The sequence below is a fragment of the Macaca thibetana genome, chromosome 1, assembly GCF_024542745.1.
Source record: "Macaca thibetana thibetana isolate TM-01 chromosome 1, ASM2454274v1, whole genome shotgun sequence".
NCBI classification, from domain to species: Eukaryota; Metazoa; Chordata; class Mammalia; order Primates; family Cercopithecidae; genus Macaca; species Macaca thibetana.
Genome location: NC_065578.1, coordinates 24,281,293 through 24,298,624, shown reverse-complemented (window position 1 = coordinate 24,298,624; position 17,332 = coordinate 24,281,293). Strand labels below are relative to the sequence as shown.

Below are 17,332 nucleotides of genomic sequence, written 5' to 3'. Positions count from 1 at the left end.
GCCCTCCAAATGACCAAGTAATTATTGCTTCCTCCACTGTTCTGTTTCACTGGAATGGGACAGCAGGAGAAAATGTAACTATTCGATCAATGGGTTTAGACAAAATAGTTTAGAGGTCAATTTCAGTTAATGGACCCTATAAGCTAATCCTAACATAGTCACCTATTGCTAATAACACTTATTTTAAATAGCTGAACAGTCCCCACACACGGAAAACATGTATTAGTAAACATACCAGTCCCTGGTATCTGAAGGAATCATAGACGCTTCTGATGAAAAGCCAGAATGGCCACAGATACTCAAATCTGAACTCCAGGACAAAATCGGCTAGGAGGACAAGTGCCCACACCACCAGGAATTTCAGGTATAAAAATGTACTGCAAAATATAAAAATAACGAATTAATTTAAGGTCATTTGTGAATAACTAGAAATAGAAAATTCACTATTTCTGTTTAAAAACGACAAAAAAATACCTCCGCATATCTTGAAAACAATGGAGATAAAGCACAAAGAAGAGATGCTGCCATGGCCTCTCTGCACTTTAAATGCTCTCTGGTGTTCATTCTCAGACTCAAAACTATCAAGATAAGATGATAGCCAAAAATGCTTAATTCCACTTAAGATGGAAAAAAACCATTTAAATCCCACCACTATTTTAAAAATGTGCTAAGTGTCTGACTTCAAAATACTGCAACACTCTCAAAATTACAGCTTTCAAGCTGTTCTTCATTAGAAGAAAATGTCACAGTTGAAAGGCTTCAAATTTGCTGTTTCCCCACCCCTCTACATCTGTTCAAAGAGTCTTTGAAATTCTTGATGCACATCCTTACATGCCTAAAGAATTCTGTCTTTTTTTTCCCCCTTTTTTCCTCTTGCCTCTGTATATGGTATTCATCTGCATTAACCAAACAAAAACCAAATGACTTCTCCAAATAGAAACAAACTTAGGGAGCAGATGCTAAATCACTACCAAGGGCTGCGAAAGCACAAAAATGTACATTAAAGAAAAAAACCCTTAAACATCTAAGCCATGCTCCAGTTGATATGTAAATGTGTGTTCCCAGTTCCCTCTGGACTTGTGTTAAACAGAAACATTCAGACAAGCCAGTTAGGACACATATGTAACCACTGCAGTAGGTCAAACAAGGTAAGGACACAGAAAAAAATATTATTTTTCATATACTCCATAGGTCAATTTTCCAGTTCATTAGTTGCATAATGGACAATAGAAGTCTTTAGATTCTACTTGTTAACAAGCCTCTATTTCTGTGATCCTAATCCTGCCAATTCTAGAGGTCAACTTTAGGTATTAAAAAATATTTTCCACAATATACAAATTGGAAATACCTAAAATTCACTTTCACTTGGGACAAATACAAACATTCCAATACTGATGTGATCAAGTTAGTCATTTAAAAAAACAACAAGGCCGGGCGTGGTGGCTCAAGCCTGTAATCCCAGCACTTTGGGAGGCCGAGACGGGTGGATCACGAGGTCAGGAGATCGAGACCATCCTGGCTAACACGGTGAAACCCCATCTCTCTAAAAAAAAAAAAAATACAAAAAAACTAGCTGGGCGAGGTGGCGGGCGCCTGTAGTCCCAGCTACTAGGGAGGCTGAGGCAGGAGAATGGCGTAAACCCAGGAGGCAGAGCTTGCAGTGAGCTGAGATCCGGCCACTGCACTCCAGCCTGGGTGACAGAGCGAGACTCCATCTCAAAAAAAAAAATAAAATAATAAAAATAAAAATAAAAAAACAACAAAATTGAGATTTTTAATAAATAATTTTGAAATATATTCCAATAAGATACAAAAGACATACTTGGAGGAAAAAACAAAAACAAAAGCAAGAACTTAAAAGTAAAATAATAAAAAGAAAAGGAAAAAAAGAAAAAAGGGGAAAAAAGCAGGATCCAGCATTGAGGATTTATTTTGTGCCCTTTGAAGCCATTCAGGTAAGAGATGTCAAGAACAGAAACATGTGACCCTCAATGATACAGTATTCACAGTGATACGTAATTTGTCATCTAAGGTGGATTTCTAATATTTATCCTTAGAACTTATTTAGGTTTGATAGTAAGTTTCTACTAAGAGGTTTGCTGTAAAGGAACCTGAAGCAAATCACAAAAGAACACAATCTTTTTTTTTTTTTTTTTTTTTTTTGAGACAGGGTCTGGCACTGTCTCCCAGGATGAAGTGCAGTGGCAAGATCATAGCTCACAGCAGCCTCAATCTCCTGGGCTCAAGTAATCCTTCTACCTCAGCTTCCCAAGTAGGTGGTAATAAAGGCGCGTGCCTCATTTGGCTATTTTTTTAAAAAATTTTTTATAGAGATGAGGGTCTCACCATGTTACCCAGGCTGGTCTCAAACTCCTGGGCTCCACCTGCCTCACCCTCCCAAAGTGTTGGGATTTCAGGTATGCGCCTGGCCAGAACACAGTCTTGAATCCTAAGTCCCACCTTTTAGTTTCAATTCACTAGAGTTCTGCTGGCCTGATGAAGACAGAGCCCTCGTAATTCTCACTCATTAAATCCATAACCGACCTAGTGGAGAGCAATGCACATTTTATTCTAGAACAAATGAGAGCCAGGCACAGTGGCTTATACCTGTAATTCCAACACTTCGGGTGGCCAAGATGGGAGGGTTGCTTGTGTCCAGGAGTTCAAGACCAGCCTGGGCAACATAGTGAGACCCCATCTGTACAAAAAATTTAAAAATTAGCCAGGTGTGGTGGCACACACTTGTAGTCCCAGCTACTCAGGAGGCTGAGGTAGAACTGCTTGAACCTGGGAGGTCCATGCTGCTGTGAGCCATGACTGTGCCACTGCACTCCAGCCTGGGTGACAGAGCAAGATCCTGTCTCAAAACAAAAACAAAAACAAACAAAAAACACAACTGACTCATGCAGGTATTCGGGAGCACAAATCTAGTTTGAAACTAGATTTCCAAGGTGCTTGACTTTAAAACTAAGAGGTTTTTTCCTTGTATCTAGAACTATTTCTACATCTTGAAAAAGGAATAACAGCCTCTCCACCATGGTTTCAGATTTTTTTTTTTAAATGGCATAGCTAGAAGCAGTGGCATGCACCTGTAGTCCCAGCTATTTGGGAGGCTGAGGTAGGAGGATCATTTGAGCCCAGGTGTTCAAGTCCAGCCTGGTCAACAAAGTGAGACCCCATCTCTTTCTTTTTCTTGAGACTAAGTTTCACTCTATCACCCAGGCTGGAGTGCAGTGACGTGATCTCAGCTCACTGCAACCTCCACTTCCCGGATTCGAGCAATCCTCCTGCCTCAGCCTCCCAAGTAGCTGAGACTACAGGTGCACACCACCACACCATGCCCAGCTAATTTTTGTATTTTTTTAGTAGAGACGTGTTTTCACCATGTTGGCCAGGCTGGTCTCGAACTCCTGACCTCAAGTGATCTGCCCACCTTGGCCTCCCAAAGTGCTGGGATTACAGGCATGAGCCACTGTGCCTGGCCAAGAACCCATCTCTTAAAAGAAAAAAAAAGGGCAAGGAAATATAGTCATTTTCCTGATTAATCCTTTTCCCTACAGAGCTATCTCTGGAATGTAGCTGAATGAGACATGAAGGGTACCCCATCTGGTCTAGCCCTTACCATTCCCAAAGCGGAGAAGAAAGAGTACCACCAATTGCTTTCTGCCCAAAATGCTCCCAAGGCATGGCAGGATCCCAGTCAGATCCCAGTCAGATCCTGCCATGGCAACATTCCGCTTCACTATTTAGATAGCATTATCCAAAGAATGGCAGCCTGTTGAATACGTACTTTTTAATAATTCAATCATTTAAAACTAAGGCAGTTCAAAAATTACCATCTTTGTTAGTGACTATTCTTTTTCAATTGCATAACTTTAAGGTGGGGTTCCTTTTGATACATTTCTTTTCAGACAACTGCTTTCATACCTTTGATGTTCCTTGACATCCAGTTCTTACTGAGTCATGGTTTAGAAATACAGATATCTAATAAAACTTGATCTTTTACAAACATACCCTCAACTTTCCTCTGGCTCTCATTTCAGGCAGGCCTGCCTCTAAAATCAAGAGATAACCTAATTAACAAAGCTGACTTTCTCTAAGACTAATCTTGAATTCTACTGAGTCATTTTAGTCTTAGAGGTTTTGGAAGTTTAAGACAGCTGCCTGATTCAGTATTCACTTAGCCCTCCCTATCAGTAAATCATGCCTCTCATCCTTCTGTAGGTACATGTACAGAAGTTAAAAGACAAGTAATCTAAAATGACTGCTCATCACAGTAAAAGCCCTAATTCCTCTCCTTTCATATTCTGAAGGTCATAAGATTTTTACCAAATCTAAAGAGATGATATTCCAAAGGATTATTAGACAGGGATTTAAGCCATCATGGCATTCTAAAACATTTCTTTTAAACCATGAAGAAAATATGATTAAATATAAAATACTTTTATACACAGTTCATTATATGACTCATGGCTAATCTGATGTTACCTTGATTCTCTGATTCAAATAAATTTGCTAATAACTATACTGTATCTTAAAATTTTAAAGCATAACTGCAACAAAAAGATATTTTCTAAAATAATATATTGAAACAAGGGCAAATGAATAACATCTTCTGAGGGTCTTGTAAGCTTCTATTCTGAGTGCCAATGAAATTAAGAAGTCTTATGCAATTGTTAGGCTTAATGGTAGTGACTCTATCAAAGTGAATATTAACTATAAGATTCCCCCCCATTCTATTCCTACTTTTGCCATTTACAACCATTTTTTACCTCAATCCATTTAGCTGTACTCTCCATCCATAGATTAATCATCTATGATTAATGAGAAGCAGTATTCAACATTCTTCTTATTCCAAGTAAAGTGCACCTTTTTTCCAGTATCTCTAGCTGCTTATCATCTAGATCATTTTCTGGAGCCCACACAATTACCAGGAGCTGGCCATCAATCCTCAGTACCTGACCTTTTCCCTAGGCAGACTAATGGCCATTTAGTTCACTTGGTGCTCACTACAGAAATGAGTCTGTGGAATATTTCACTGGCTCTGCTAGTAGCCATCCATCTCAATCCCAGCTTTCCTGTCCTCTCGGTAAAGGCAACTGTGAGTCACCTTTTGCATTCAGTATCTGCCATGATACTTCCTAGACCAAACTGCTTTATCTTTTCTGTTATCCAATACCTCTCTCTACTGGACATCACCTCTAGAACATTCATTCAGCCCCTTATCTGGCTTGTACTCTACCTGAAGTCTCATACTGCCCATTTGCTAATCAAAGTATTGGTCTCTGGAATAGCAGAATCGCTGTCACATATGAGCTTTTGAGAAAAGCAGAATTTCAGGACTTATTTAATCTAAGCCTGCATTTTAACCAGACCCCTAAGCTACTTGTGCATACAATCAAGTTTTAGAAGCACTGGTATATAATATAAATTTCTCATTGTCATGGAACTTCCACTCAATTACAGGATGTCTCAGAAAAAAAGACAATGCCCTAATCAGATAATCAGTGCTTATCACCAAACTGTTGACTGTCCTCCTCTTAACTGGGAATATTCAAACTGTTCAGGGTTAGTTCTTCCATTTTTCTACATTTCTTTCTGAGTCAAAGCCAAGATCCCTGCCTAAGTACAATTAAAACTAAACGAAGCACTTCCATTGCTACTCATCCTTCGGCACAGTACAAATATCACTTCCTCACAAAAAGCCGCCCTAACCCCAAAGTAAAGACTAGGACCCCATTGCATACTTACATAGCATCTTGTACTATAAGAACATTGAATCACAATGATAATTAAATAATATTTTGTGTAATTAGCTGTATGGATGTAAAGTCCACAAGAAAAAAGGAGCTGCCCATTTTGTTCTCTGCTTTATCTCCTTAGTGCCCAGCACAGCACTCTGACTATAGGAGCTTAACTATTTTTTTTTCCTCAAAAAATATTTTTTGAGGCCAGGGACAGCGGCTCACACGTACAATTCCAGCACTTTGGGAGGCCGAGGTGGGCGGATCACCTGAAGTCAGGAGTTTGAGACCAGGCTGGCCAACACGGTGAAACCCCGTCTCTATTAAAAAATACAAAAAAATTAGCCAGGCAGATGCCTGTAATCCCAGCTACTCTGGAGGCTGAAGCAGGAGAATCACTTGAACCTGGGAGGCAGAGGTTACAGTGAGCCGAGATCATACCACTGCACTCCAGTCTGGGCAACAAGAGCAAAACTCCGTCTCAAAAAAAAAAAAAAAAAAAATGTTGAAGGAATGATCTGTAATGCAGAAAAGTGTTTAGGACTGACAGTAGGACTTTTACCAAAGCACATACTTACAATGAATATAGAGGGAAAGATGATACACAGGTGACCGACTGGGAAGGTGTCTGGAGAAAGCAACATCAACCAAGATAACCAATACAGCCTCTGCCTGAAGGATTACCATGAACCTGCTCCCATCTGTTCTGAATGTTCTTCACTATGAAGAAACGAATTTAATAAGCCTTGTTCTGGGTGCCAGACTATCACTCCACTTGGCCTACCTGCCACTGGTTCTGATGACAACAGTGGTTCTCAAAGTGTCTTCTAGTAAGCCACACACTGAAGAGATATGCAAAAATGTAAAACCACATCAGTCTTCTCACGAATTTATTAAGCTATTGTTACTTTTTTTTTTTTTTTTAGATGGAGTCTCGCTCAGTAGCCCAGGCTGGAGTGCAGTGGTGCCATCTCGGCTCACTGCAAGCTCCGCCTCCCGGGTTCACGCCATTCTCCTGCCTCAGCCTCTCAAGTAGCTGGGACTACAGGCGCCCACCATGACGCCCGGCTAATTTTTTGCATTTTTAGTAGAGACGGGGTTTCACCATGTTAACCAGGATGGTCTCGATCTCCTGACCTCGCGATCCATCCGCCTCGGCCTCCCAAAGTGCTGGGATTACAGGTGTGAGCCACCGCGTCCGGTCACTTTTGTTTTTTTTTTGAGATGGAGTCTCACTCTGTCGCCCAGGCTGGAGTGCAACGGCACGATCTTGCCTCACTGCAACCTCTACCTCCCAGGTTCAAGTGATTCTCCCACCTCAGCCTCTCAAGTAGCTGGGATTACAGGCGCCTACCACCACGCCTGGCTACTTTTTGTATTTAGTAGAGACGGGGTTTCACCATGTTGGCCAGGCTGGTCTTGAACTCCTGACCTCAGGTGATCCACCCGCCTTGGCCTCCCAAAGTGCTGGGATTACAGCCGTGAGCCACTGTGCCCGGCAATTTATTGTTACTGTTAAGTGAACTAATGTTTTAAATTTTTCTGTTTTAACTTTTCTTTTCTTCCTTTCTCTTTTTCCCCCAGAATTGGGATCTTCCTTTGCTGCCCAGGCTGAAGTGCAGTGGTACAATCATAGCTCACTGCAGCCTCAACCTCAACCTGGGCTCGAGTGATCCTCCTACTTCAGCCTCCAGAGTAATTAGGACTACGGGCACATGCCACCATGCTTGGCTAATTTTTTGGTGTGCTTTTTTTTTTTTTTTTGTAGAGATGGGATGTCGCTATGTTGCACAGGTTGGTCAACAAAGTAAGATCCTGGGCTCAAGTAATCCTCCTACTTTGACCTCCCAAAATGTTGGGATTACAGGCATGAGCCAAGCCAGTTTTAACTTCTAATACAGTAAATATTGGTAGATATAATCCATATAAACCAAATATCTGAGATGTTCTCGATCTTTTTTTTTTTTTTTTTTTGAGACAGAGTTTTGCTCGTTGCCCAGGCTGCAATGCAATGGCGTGATCTCTGCTCACCGCAACCTCTGCCTCCCGGATTCAAGTGATTCTCCTGCATCAGCCTCCCAAGTATATGGGATTACAGGCATGTGCCACCATGTGCCTGGCTAATTTTGCATTTTTAGTAGAGACGGGGTTTCTCTATGTTGGTCAGGCTGGTCTCGAACTCCCGACCTCAGGTGATCTACCCGTCTCGGCCTCCCAAAGTGCTGGGATTACAGGCGTGAGCCACAGTGTCCGGCCTCAATCATTTTTAAGAGTGTAAAGAGATCCAGAGACAAAAAAAAATTTTGACAAGAAAAAAAAACTATAGAAAGTTGCGTGTGAGCCTTAAGATAAAATAAACTGGAACTACTGCTGCATTCTGCAGGCACCTCCTTGTATAAAATTCAAAAAAGGGGAGCAGGCTGAGAAGACCAATCTGTTCCATAATTCTCTTTTCTATTCTAGGCCTTCTGCATACTGCAAAGGGAACCTTTCTAGTGTCAATTATACACACACACACGTACATGTGCAGCCACTGCAACAACAAATCTAACTGTGTGAAATATGCCCTTTTTTGTTTGTTTATTTTTGTCAGACTTACTCTGTCTCCCAGGCTGTAGCGCAGTGGTGCAATCACAATTTACTGCAACCTCCAACCTCCTGAGCTCAAGCAATCTTCCCACCTTAGCCTCCCAAGTAGCAAGGGTGACAGGCATGAGCCACCATGCCTGGCTATTTTTCTTTCTTTAAAAATAAATAAATAAATAAATAAGGTACGTTTCACTAAGGTGTAAGTACTTTGTACTATTTTTGTGACTTTTCTGTTTAAATCTAAAATTATTTCAAAATGAAAAGTTAAAAAGAAGCAACGTATACTTGTTATTTAAAAGGTCATATAATATATAATAATATAAAAGCCCTTAGTAGCCCTGCCCCAAGATGACTGCTGTTATATAATTCATAAATATAGTTTGTTTTTTCTATATAAACAAATGTGTTTCTTAACAAAAACAGGTTTCTGTTTGACATGTCCATTTTTTTTTTTTTTTTTAGTTTTTTTTTTTAATTTTTTCTTGAGACAGTCTCACTCTGTCGCCCAGGCTGGAGTGCAGTGGCGCGATCTTGACTCACTGCAACCTCTGCCTCCCAGGTTCAAGCAGTTCTCCTGCCTCGGTCTCCCAAGTAGCTGGGATTACAGGTTCATGCTACCACGCCCAGCTAATTTTTGTATTTTTAGTAGAGATGGGGTTTCGCCATGTTGGCCAGGCTGGTCTTGAACTCCTGACCTCAGGTGATCCACCCACCTCGACCTCCCAAAGTGCTGGGATTACACAGGTGTGAGCTACCAGGCCCAGTCATGTCCACTTCTTTATATAGAAATTTCCCTTATTCATTTTAGCAGCAACATAGTGTTCCACGTAGAATTTACACTGTTGTCTGCAGTCCCCTGACTTCTCTTTCTGTACCCTTTCAACCGTGCCTTGCAGCTTTTTAGTTCTCTATTCCTCAGGTTTGTTTCCTATAAAATGGCAATAACTACTCTGCCTATTTCACACTTGTGAGGATAAAATGAGATAATTAATATGAAAACATCTGGAAAAGTTACAAGTATGATACAAATATAAGGTGTGATTAAGCAGATTATTACTATCAATTATATGAAGCATAATTTTGATTCCCTTATGAAATGAATTTCTAATGTTTATATAATGTTAACAGGGTTTTTTCGAGCCTGTGAGTTCTTTTCTCTCCCTCCTATGCTTCTTCACTCCTCCCCTTCCTAAACCCCATAGACTCCACACTGTTAAAAGTATTCTTGAAACAGAAATTCTAAAACTCACCACCTGCATTAGGTTACAATACCTGTCCTTGATATCTCTGTGGTCTATACAGACCTTTATAAAAATGTTATACCACAAAACTGTGAAAATCTTTTTTAGCGATTTCCATTCTAGATTTTTTTTTTTTTCTTTTAAATTGGGGGCTGGTTGTGGTGGCTCATGCCTGTAATATCAGCACTTTGGGATTATATTAACCACCACACCCAGCCAATTCTCTTTTCGACACAGGGTCTTGCTCTATTGCCCAGGCTGGAGTGTAGTAACACGATCATGGCACACTGCAGCCTCAAACTCCTGGGCTCACATGATCCTCCCGCCTCAGCCTCCCGAGTAGCTGGGACTACAAGAATGTGACACCACACCCCGCTAATTTTTTTGAATTTTAGTAGAGATGAGGTCTCTCTCTGTTACCTAGGCTAGTCTTGAACTCCTGGACTCAAGTGATCCTCTTGCCTCAGCCTCTCAAAGTGCTGGGGTTACAGCCATCACACCTGGCCAAAAATTCTTATTACATCTGAGAAAGAAGACTCAAGCCTCAGACAGTACCTCTCTTTTCTGAGACAGGAATCCTTATTTTGGACATGAACATAGTATTCATTCTCTTTAATGTTCAATCGTTCTTGCTACAAGATAGGCAAACTACTGACTTTACTACTCAGCCACTTATTTGGTTTTTAAAAGTGTTGGGTGGGTGCCGTGGCTCATGCCTATAATCCCAGCACTTTGAGAGGTCAAGGTGAGTGGCTCACTTGAGCCCAGGAGTTCAAGACCAGCCTATACAACTTGGTGAGACTCCATCTTTATGAAAACGCAAAAAAAAAAAAGAAAAAGGCCAGGCACGGTAGTACACGCCTTTGGGCCTAGCTACTCGGTCAGCTGAAGTGTGAGGACCTCTTGAACCCAGGAGATGAAGCATACAGTGAGCTGCGATCTCACTGCTGCACTCCAGCCTAGGCGACAGAATGAGACCCTGTCTCAAAAAAAAAAAAAAAAAAAAAAAAGTGTTTTGAAGGTGAACAATGTAACAATATAATTAAAAAACAGAATGAGATTATTTCTAACCACTCCTCTGTGCTGGGTGGGAAATTGGCCCTAAACAGTTCAAATGCATCAGTGATACGAATAGATAAATAAAAGTGGACCAGTCACACCATTTTAATCACTAAATGCAAAAGCTCTGAAAAACAGAAGGTAACAGGAGATGGGGTGAGGGATACATTGTTTTTGGTACCACAATCCCATGACTCAAAGTGGGCATATCATATCCTTAAAGGCAGCAGAGAAAAAAATATAAAGTAATCAAGGTCAGTACTATGAACGTCTTCAAAGGCCAGGGATGACAAGTGCCTTGGAAGGCTCATCAGCTGAGATTATTTGATGTCAGTTAAATGCCAAATCAAAGATACAAAGCCTCAACATTCTCTAAAAGTTGATTAACTTTTTTCAAGTTCCCATTGCCAAGATGCAACGTGAGAGGCTTTGAAAAGTCACTACTTAAGTATCTGAAGAAATTCACAGTGGAAAAAGTCTAACAGGGATGTGTGTATCTACTGTTGTATGTACCTTTCTACTTATGCAGCTTGCTGGACAGCCAACTTATTTTTCTTCTGGACTTAATTCTTGAGAAAGAGCCAAGTAAAATAATTATGCCCAAATCTAGTAAGCCTGGGAATAAAGTAATCAGTATATTTGAAGAGCACACTAAATTTTATGAAGAAAAGTAACCTAATTACAGTATTTCACTTAACTATGTTTGTGAAATTTCTACTTGCCCTCCAAACTCCACAAGATGGTAGCCTAGAAACAGATAAAACAAGGTGCACATTTATATACATAAAACCCCAAAGGGTTAACAGTATCAGTGGGGAGATCTGGGAGACATGGCCAAAGAAAAAGATTCTAGGAACATAAATGCTTACAGAACACGGACTGGGTCCATGAGATATATACAAGCATATAACCAGTAAGAAAATGAAAATAATTATTTGTTAAACCTACCATTAAGGTCAGTCTAAATCTAGTGAGGTTCAAGTGGGGCCATGAGGAATCAATGTGAAGAAAAAGGAGACTATCACTGATCAAACAGGAAGCTTTTAAGCAACTAATGTGAAGTGAATCACATTCTCTCCTGTTCCCCTCCTCAACCCAGCAGCAATTTAAAGGGATTTTCAAAACACCTAATGAAACTAAACTGCCAAGACTGCTCAGACAGGAAGAATCATAATGAAAGTTGGAGGAAAGTGCTTTTTCATCCCAGTGTGGCCAATTTTTAAAGTGTATTTTGTGAAAACCACAAATAGAAGAGGTTAGCTAACAAATACTTCACTGCACAGGTTAATGAAAACATTTCCATTTCTCCTTCCCCAACACTCCTCTAAAACAATATAGAATCTGTCACTTTTGCGCCAGGTCCAGGATTGTTAAAGCCTACCAAGATTACCAAAATGCTTTTAGGCTATGAGGTTGCAACACAGGTATCTGGGGTTTCAGTTGCAGAACACATGTACAATCAAGGCAGCCAAGGGTCATGACAGCCTGCAGTGACTTTAATAAGCATAGCCCAAAGGAGTCTAAAACTAGACTTAGAAAACATCATTAAGGAGGCAGAAAAAGCAGTCAAATGAAATCTCTGGAGATCAGATGTAGACAAGGGTCTGAAAAAGGAAATTGGGAAGTTGAGAAGAATGTAAAATTTAATCACTTTAAAAAGTCACTTTTGAGGAGCCCCAAGGACCAGAGAATTTTTCTCTGAAATAAAAATGGGAAATAATAACATACACACCAGTGCTGAGTTCTTAGTCCTAGTTTTAAGGCATTAAGCTGCAAAAATATGACAGGTACAATACTGCACTGTCTAAGCTTCACACAGCACTACAAGCAGAATCCAGTACACGAAGACAGGAAGCAGTCTTAAATACACAGTGAAGGGGTGCTTCCTTCAGCTACCAGTAACGCAGATATAAAATCATTTCCAGAAGCTTAAAACATATATCTTACTTAAAATTCGTATTGTATTTACTTGTATAAATAACCATTTAACTGTAGAAACTTGGAATATATGTATACTTTAAACACAAATGTTTCTGCCTCCTTCTTCTACTTACTACATCTTATCTCATTTTTGTATTATAAAGTCAGTAATTCTCTGAGGGAAGGGAGTGGAAAGTATGGTAGGGTGAGAGGTGGGGGTAAACCATACAGAATCCCCTTAAGGCTTTTAAAAACTACATAGTACCCTAACCTCACCGCACCTGGAAAATCACGCCTGCAATGAGATATTACTATTGGGAATGTCTGGTGCACATGTGTCAAGGCAGACACTGGGAGAGAACCCAGTCCAGAAAACCAAAGGACCCTAGATATACAAAAGTTAGGTACTTAATAACTTATGTTCATAATTTTTAAAGTACTTTCATATCTATCTCATTTGAGATAGAAAAGATTCCCCCATTTAGTGGCAACTGTCTACTTTATCATAAAATAGCACAGAGCAAAATACAGCTGTTAATGTGTCAGGTGAACCACTAAAACAGTAAGCTAAAATTTAGTACAAAAAAAATATTTTTACTTGAACAGAACTTAAAGTTCTTTGGAAACTCTAAACCACTGTACAAATTTAAGATGATATTACTACGGCCTACTAGACTGTAAATCCCTTGAAGACAATGAGCCATGTGTTATCCTGTATCCTCCACAACTCCCTGAACAACGTAGGCACTTCATGAATGAAATGGACTAGCTTATATTCATTTATTTATTAATTTACTCACTCAACATTTATTGAACACTGAATGTCTACTCTGTGTCAGGCTCTGGGCTGGGTCAGATTTTTTTAGAACTACATTGAACTTTAGCCCCTAGTAAGATGAAAAGATCACTATTTCTATTTCCTTTCTCCTATTTTTAATTATTAACTGGATTAAAATATTTCTATAGCATGTTTCAATTTTCAAATGATGTTTCATAGGTATAAATGCAGATTACATTAATATAATGCCTAAAATTAATTTTCCTTGTATCTCGCCCTGAAACAGAATTCCAAGACAGCCATGATACTCACAATAAATGATATCATTTGACAGTCACCTCAGCAACAGTTGTTGGACTGCAGCCCATGATTTAAAAGTGTCTCCACAACAGGATTTTTTAAAGCAAGACCAAACAGCAACTGACCCCTTGTTTTAGCTCCTCAACTTTTGTTTACAGTTGCACCAAATCTTACAGTATTTCCTGCCTACTTAAAAAATAAGCCACACATGTTAAACTGTGATAGTAACAACATGGTAAACAGTATCTGTAAACTACACTAGGATTTATAAAGCATCTCACAAACTGTACATATCTCCTTTAGTCCTCAAAACTCACTTGAAAATGGGAGAACTGGGGCTTAAAGCTGTGGATGCCCTGTCTGCCTAAAGCAGCAGAGCTGGTATTTCGAGTCTGATCCTGGGTCTCCTGATTCCTGCAGTCCAGTGCGCTTTTCACCACAGCTGCCTCCTTCCTATGCCAAGGCTCAGAAAGTTGTACAGACTGAGAACATGAAAATAATAAGTCCATGAAAGGTTTGGCTATGAAACAGTAGACAGTGGTTATCAAAACTGTCAACACGGCCCCAGGAAAAAAACAAGGCTCTCTGTTTAATGAATCCAAAATCAGCCAGATGTTGTTGAGAAACAAAATGGGCAATAGATGGTGTGAAAAACAACTTAGTATAGACTTAAATTTGATGATCACCAGAAATCTGATATTCATGAATCCTCAAGCATTTTAGTTTATAATCAGTCCACTCATCCTATTTGCTTTAGAAATAACAGGAAATTTTTCTAAATCTCTTTAAAAACAGAATTGGGGGGAAAAAATCTTGTTCTTCAGTCCAATACTCCATAATATAAACCAAGAAACAGATAAGTGAGTTGAAACGCTCATTTGATATATGATGCTCCAACCAGGAAAGACAGGTAGAAATACATTTAGGTCTTTCATTAACATTTAACTTAAAGAATGCAAAAGAGAAGTGTAAGAAGATTTAAGGCTAATGCACTGTTGATTTTTAAAATTTTGCAGATGAACCTCTGAATAACTTGCATGGAGTATTTACAATTAACCCTTTAGGGTAATAAATTCAAATTTCAAAAGCCATCAGATGGCTTTTTAATGATGATAAATCTTCATTAAACAATGAATTCACTTCTTCACATAGATTCACACTTGAGTAGCTATTATGGCGCAGGTTGTAAACTGGGTCTATTTGTTCAAGTACAAAGAGAAATTGAAATACAGCAGAAAACATGTAAACAATATGGAACTCTCGATCTTCTTGCTATAAATGGAGGTACATCATCTTACGTTACTGTAAATAGCAGCTATTCAAATGCCACAGTTGTGCTAAGTCTACCAACTCTGTTTAATATCCCTTTCCTATTCTTATGTTACCATTAATGATAAGTTGGTCAAATAGTTTTCAATAGCCAAGGGGGAAAAACTTTCTTTAATTCAAGAATGTGTAGCATACGTAACGTGCATTTAAGAGACCCTTCCTCCATCTATGTGTAGGAAAAATTGTTTGCTTTTACAGTTTCAGTTAAAATGGTCAAGTTTGATTGATTCAACATAGATTCGAATCTGTTTCATTCACTGCTCTATCTTCACTAATTAGAAGAGTTCCTGGCACACAGTACATATAACCATTGAATGAATGAATTACTCCTATGCTCTATAGCTTATTTTATAAGAATATACCTAAGAACTTTTTACTATGACTTCTCAATGCTTTTAAACTTGAAGAAAATCCCCAGTGTTTACAACAGTCAGCTGCTTGTGGAAAGCAATCATTCCACATCTGTAAACAAGAGCATGTGCAAGGTGTACAGTTATGTTAAGACAACTTGGGTGTCATCAGCTACCTCACGTATTTCTTGAAATCCCACAGCTAGAATAGCTAATTGTAAAGCACCATGAGGACTCAATTAAGCCTATATCCACATGCTGAGAATTCTCCTTTGTAAACTAATTACCTCTCCACCGAAATCTGTATCAAGGCAAATACCATTTACAATTAACATTCTGAGAAGAACCAGAAAACAGTCGTACACAAATCGACTTGGGGAAGCTATGATAGTAAGTTGCCCCATGAACCTGTTGTCTTTCTCTACCGGTGGACTGAATTCAACTTCTATTTAAAGGGACACTGCTTTTCTTGCGGATAAAAAAAAAAAGAGAGAGTTTGGAGAAAATCCTTTTTTAAAAACGTTCAAAGCAAGCTATCTGCTTGGAATTGTCAAAACAGTATTTGCTGAAAAACTGGTCATCAGACCCTTTCGAGTCTGGAGCAGGGCCACAGGGCATGATTTGGGGGTATCAGCTTCAGCCCTCGGTGCCAAGTTTGAGATCCCATATGGGAAGTAGAAGGCGAAAGAAGTGACAGCATGGCTCCAGGCCACTCTGCTGGCAGCTTGGGGGAACAAGGGGCCACAGTGGGCTCTGAACTTTGTCAGCCTCCCCCACCCCCCGCGCTGTGGTCCACGCGCCTCCTGGCTCAGGCCGGCAAACTCCCAAGCCACCGGGGGGCTCGGGGGCCAGAGGCTGCAAGTCAGGGCTCCCGGGAGCGGCCCTCTGGCTGGGCCCAGCGGCGCGGCCGGGATGCTTGGGAGCGCCGGGCTGGTTGGGGGGCTCTCCGCCCCTCCCCCCGGCGGGCCCGGCGCTTCCAACGGCGGCGCGGCGGCTCCCTCAGCTAGCGCCCGCCGCGCCCTCCCCACCCGGCCAGGCCGGGCCAGCCCTCGCCACGCCCCGCGCCCCCGGGGGGGACCCCCGGTGGGCCAGCCAGCTGCTCCCGGGCCAGCGCTCCTCAGGAGAGCCCCCGGGGCAGGAGTGCGGCCTAGTCGGGGTTACATAACGGGGCCGGGCCCCTCCGAGCTGGCGGGGGACCGCAGGGCCGGCGCCCGCGGAGTGGGGGCGCAGCCGCTCACCTGCCGTAGATGCCCTCGGTGATCCGGTTCCGCTTTAGGGGGCGGCGGAGCTTACTGCAGTCGGCGTTCCGCCGCTTCATCCTCCCGCTGGGGGGCCGGGTGCCCGCGCCGCCGCCGCCGTCTCTCACCTCAGCCGCCGCCGCCGGCCCGCCCCGCGTCGGGCCTGGACTCTACCCCTGGGGCCGGTCACACAGACATGGAGCCAGCACCCGGGGGGAGGGGGTGGCACGGGGAGGGGGGGCTCGGAGCCTCCTCCGCCTTCGGAAACAAAGAAATGACAATTCCGGGGCCCGCCCGCCCAGCACCAGCCAGCCGCCTGCCCCGCCTCCCCAGCTCCGATGGACGGCCCGCGGGGCCAATCGAGGCCACCGGTAAACCGCTGTCGACCAATCCCAGGGCCCGCTGAGGCAAAACTGCCTCTAGAACCCGCCTCTTTGAAGGACAGAAGAATGCGCCAATCATTATGGTGTCTGGGTCCGCGGCTGAGCCTATCAGAAAGATTTAAATAGAGGCTTATAAATAGGCCCTATAAATATAACATCCTATATTACGCCTTGTTGCGAAGGTATGCTTTATTATTATTGGGTTGCGTTTCACTGTATTGTAATCCCTACTAGAGCATACCGTACGACATGGCATTGTAGGCTCTCGTCTAGCAATGTATGAAATCGGGAGGCCCGGGTTTGCGGCATGTGCGGTGTCTGCGCTGACCTGCGCTTCAGCCAGTCGCGTCATTATGTAAGGAAGCATCCCAGGAACAGCGCTGGGGACCCTTCTGGGGATG

The 17,332-nt window shown here is 41.7% G+C and overlaps 3 protein-coding genes across 6 annotated transcripts in view; 1 reads left to right on the top strand and 2 right to left on the bottom strand.

Annotated features, from left to right (window-relative positions):
• Window positions 1-16,827, bottom strand: part of MACO1 (macoilin 1) — a 72,549-nt gene extending 55,722 nt beyond the window's left edge. The window contains exons 1-2 of one of the 2 annotated variants that reach the window (XM_050791178.1): window positions 16,549-16,827; window positions 236-377 (exon numbers count right to left, since the gene is read on the bottom strand). In XM_050791178.1, coding sequence (XP_050647135.1) covers window positions 236-377; window positions 16,549-16,628 — 222 coding nt within the window. In that variant the 5' untranslated portion in view covers window positions 16,629-16,827. The remainder of the gene's footprint in view (window positions 1-235; window positions 378-16,548) is intronic. The other variant, XM_050791187.1, reaches the window with a different exon arrangement.
• Window positions 1-17,332, bottom strand: part of LDLRAP1 (low density lipoprotein receptor adaptor protein 1) — a 552,589-nt gene that overhangs the window by 121,632 nt on the left and 413,625 nt on the right. The window lies entirely within an intron of this gene.
• The window catches only part of SYF2 (SYF2 pre-mRNA splicing factor), a 466,254-nt gene that overhangs the window by 309,176 nt on the left and 139,746 nt on the right, over window positions 1-17,332 (top strand). The window lies entirely within an intron of this gene.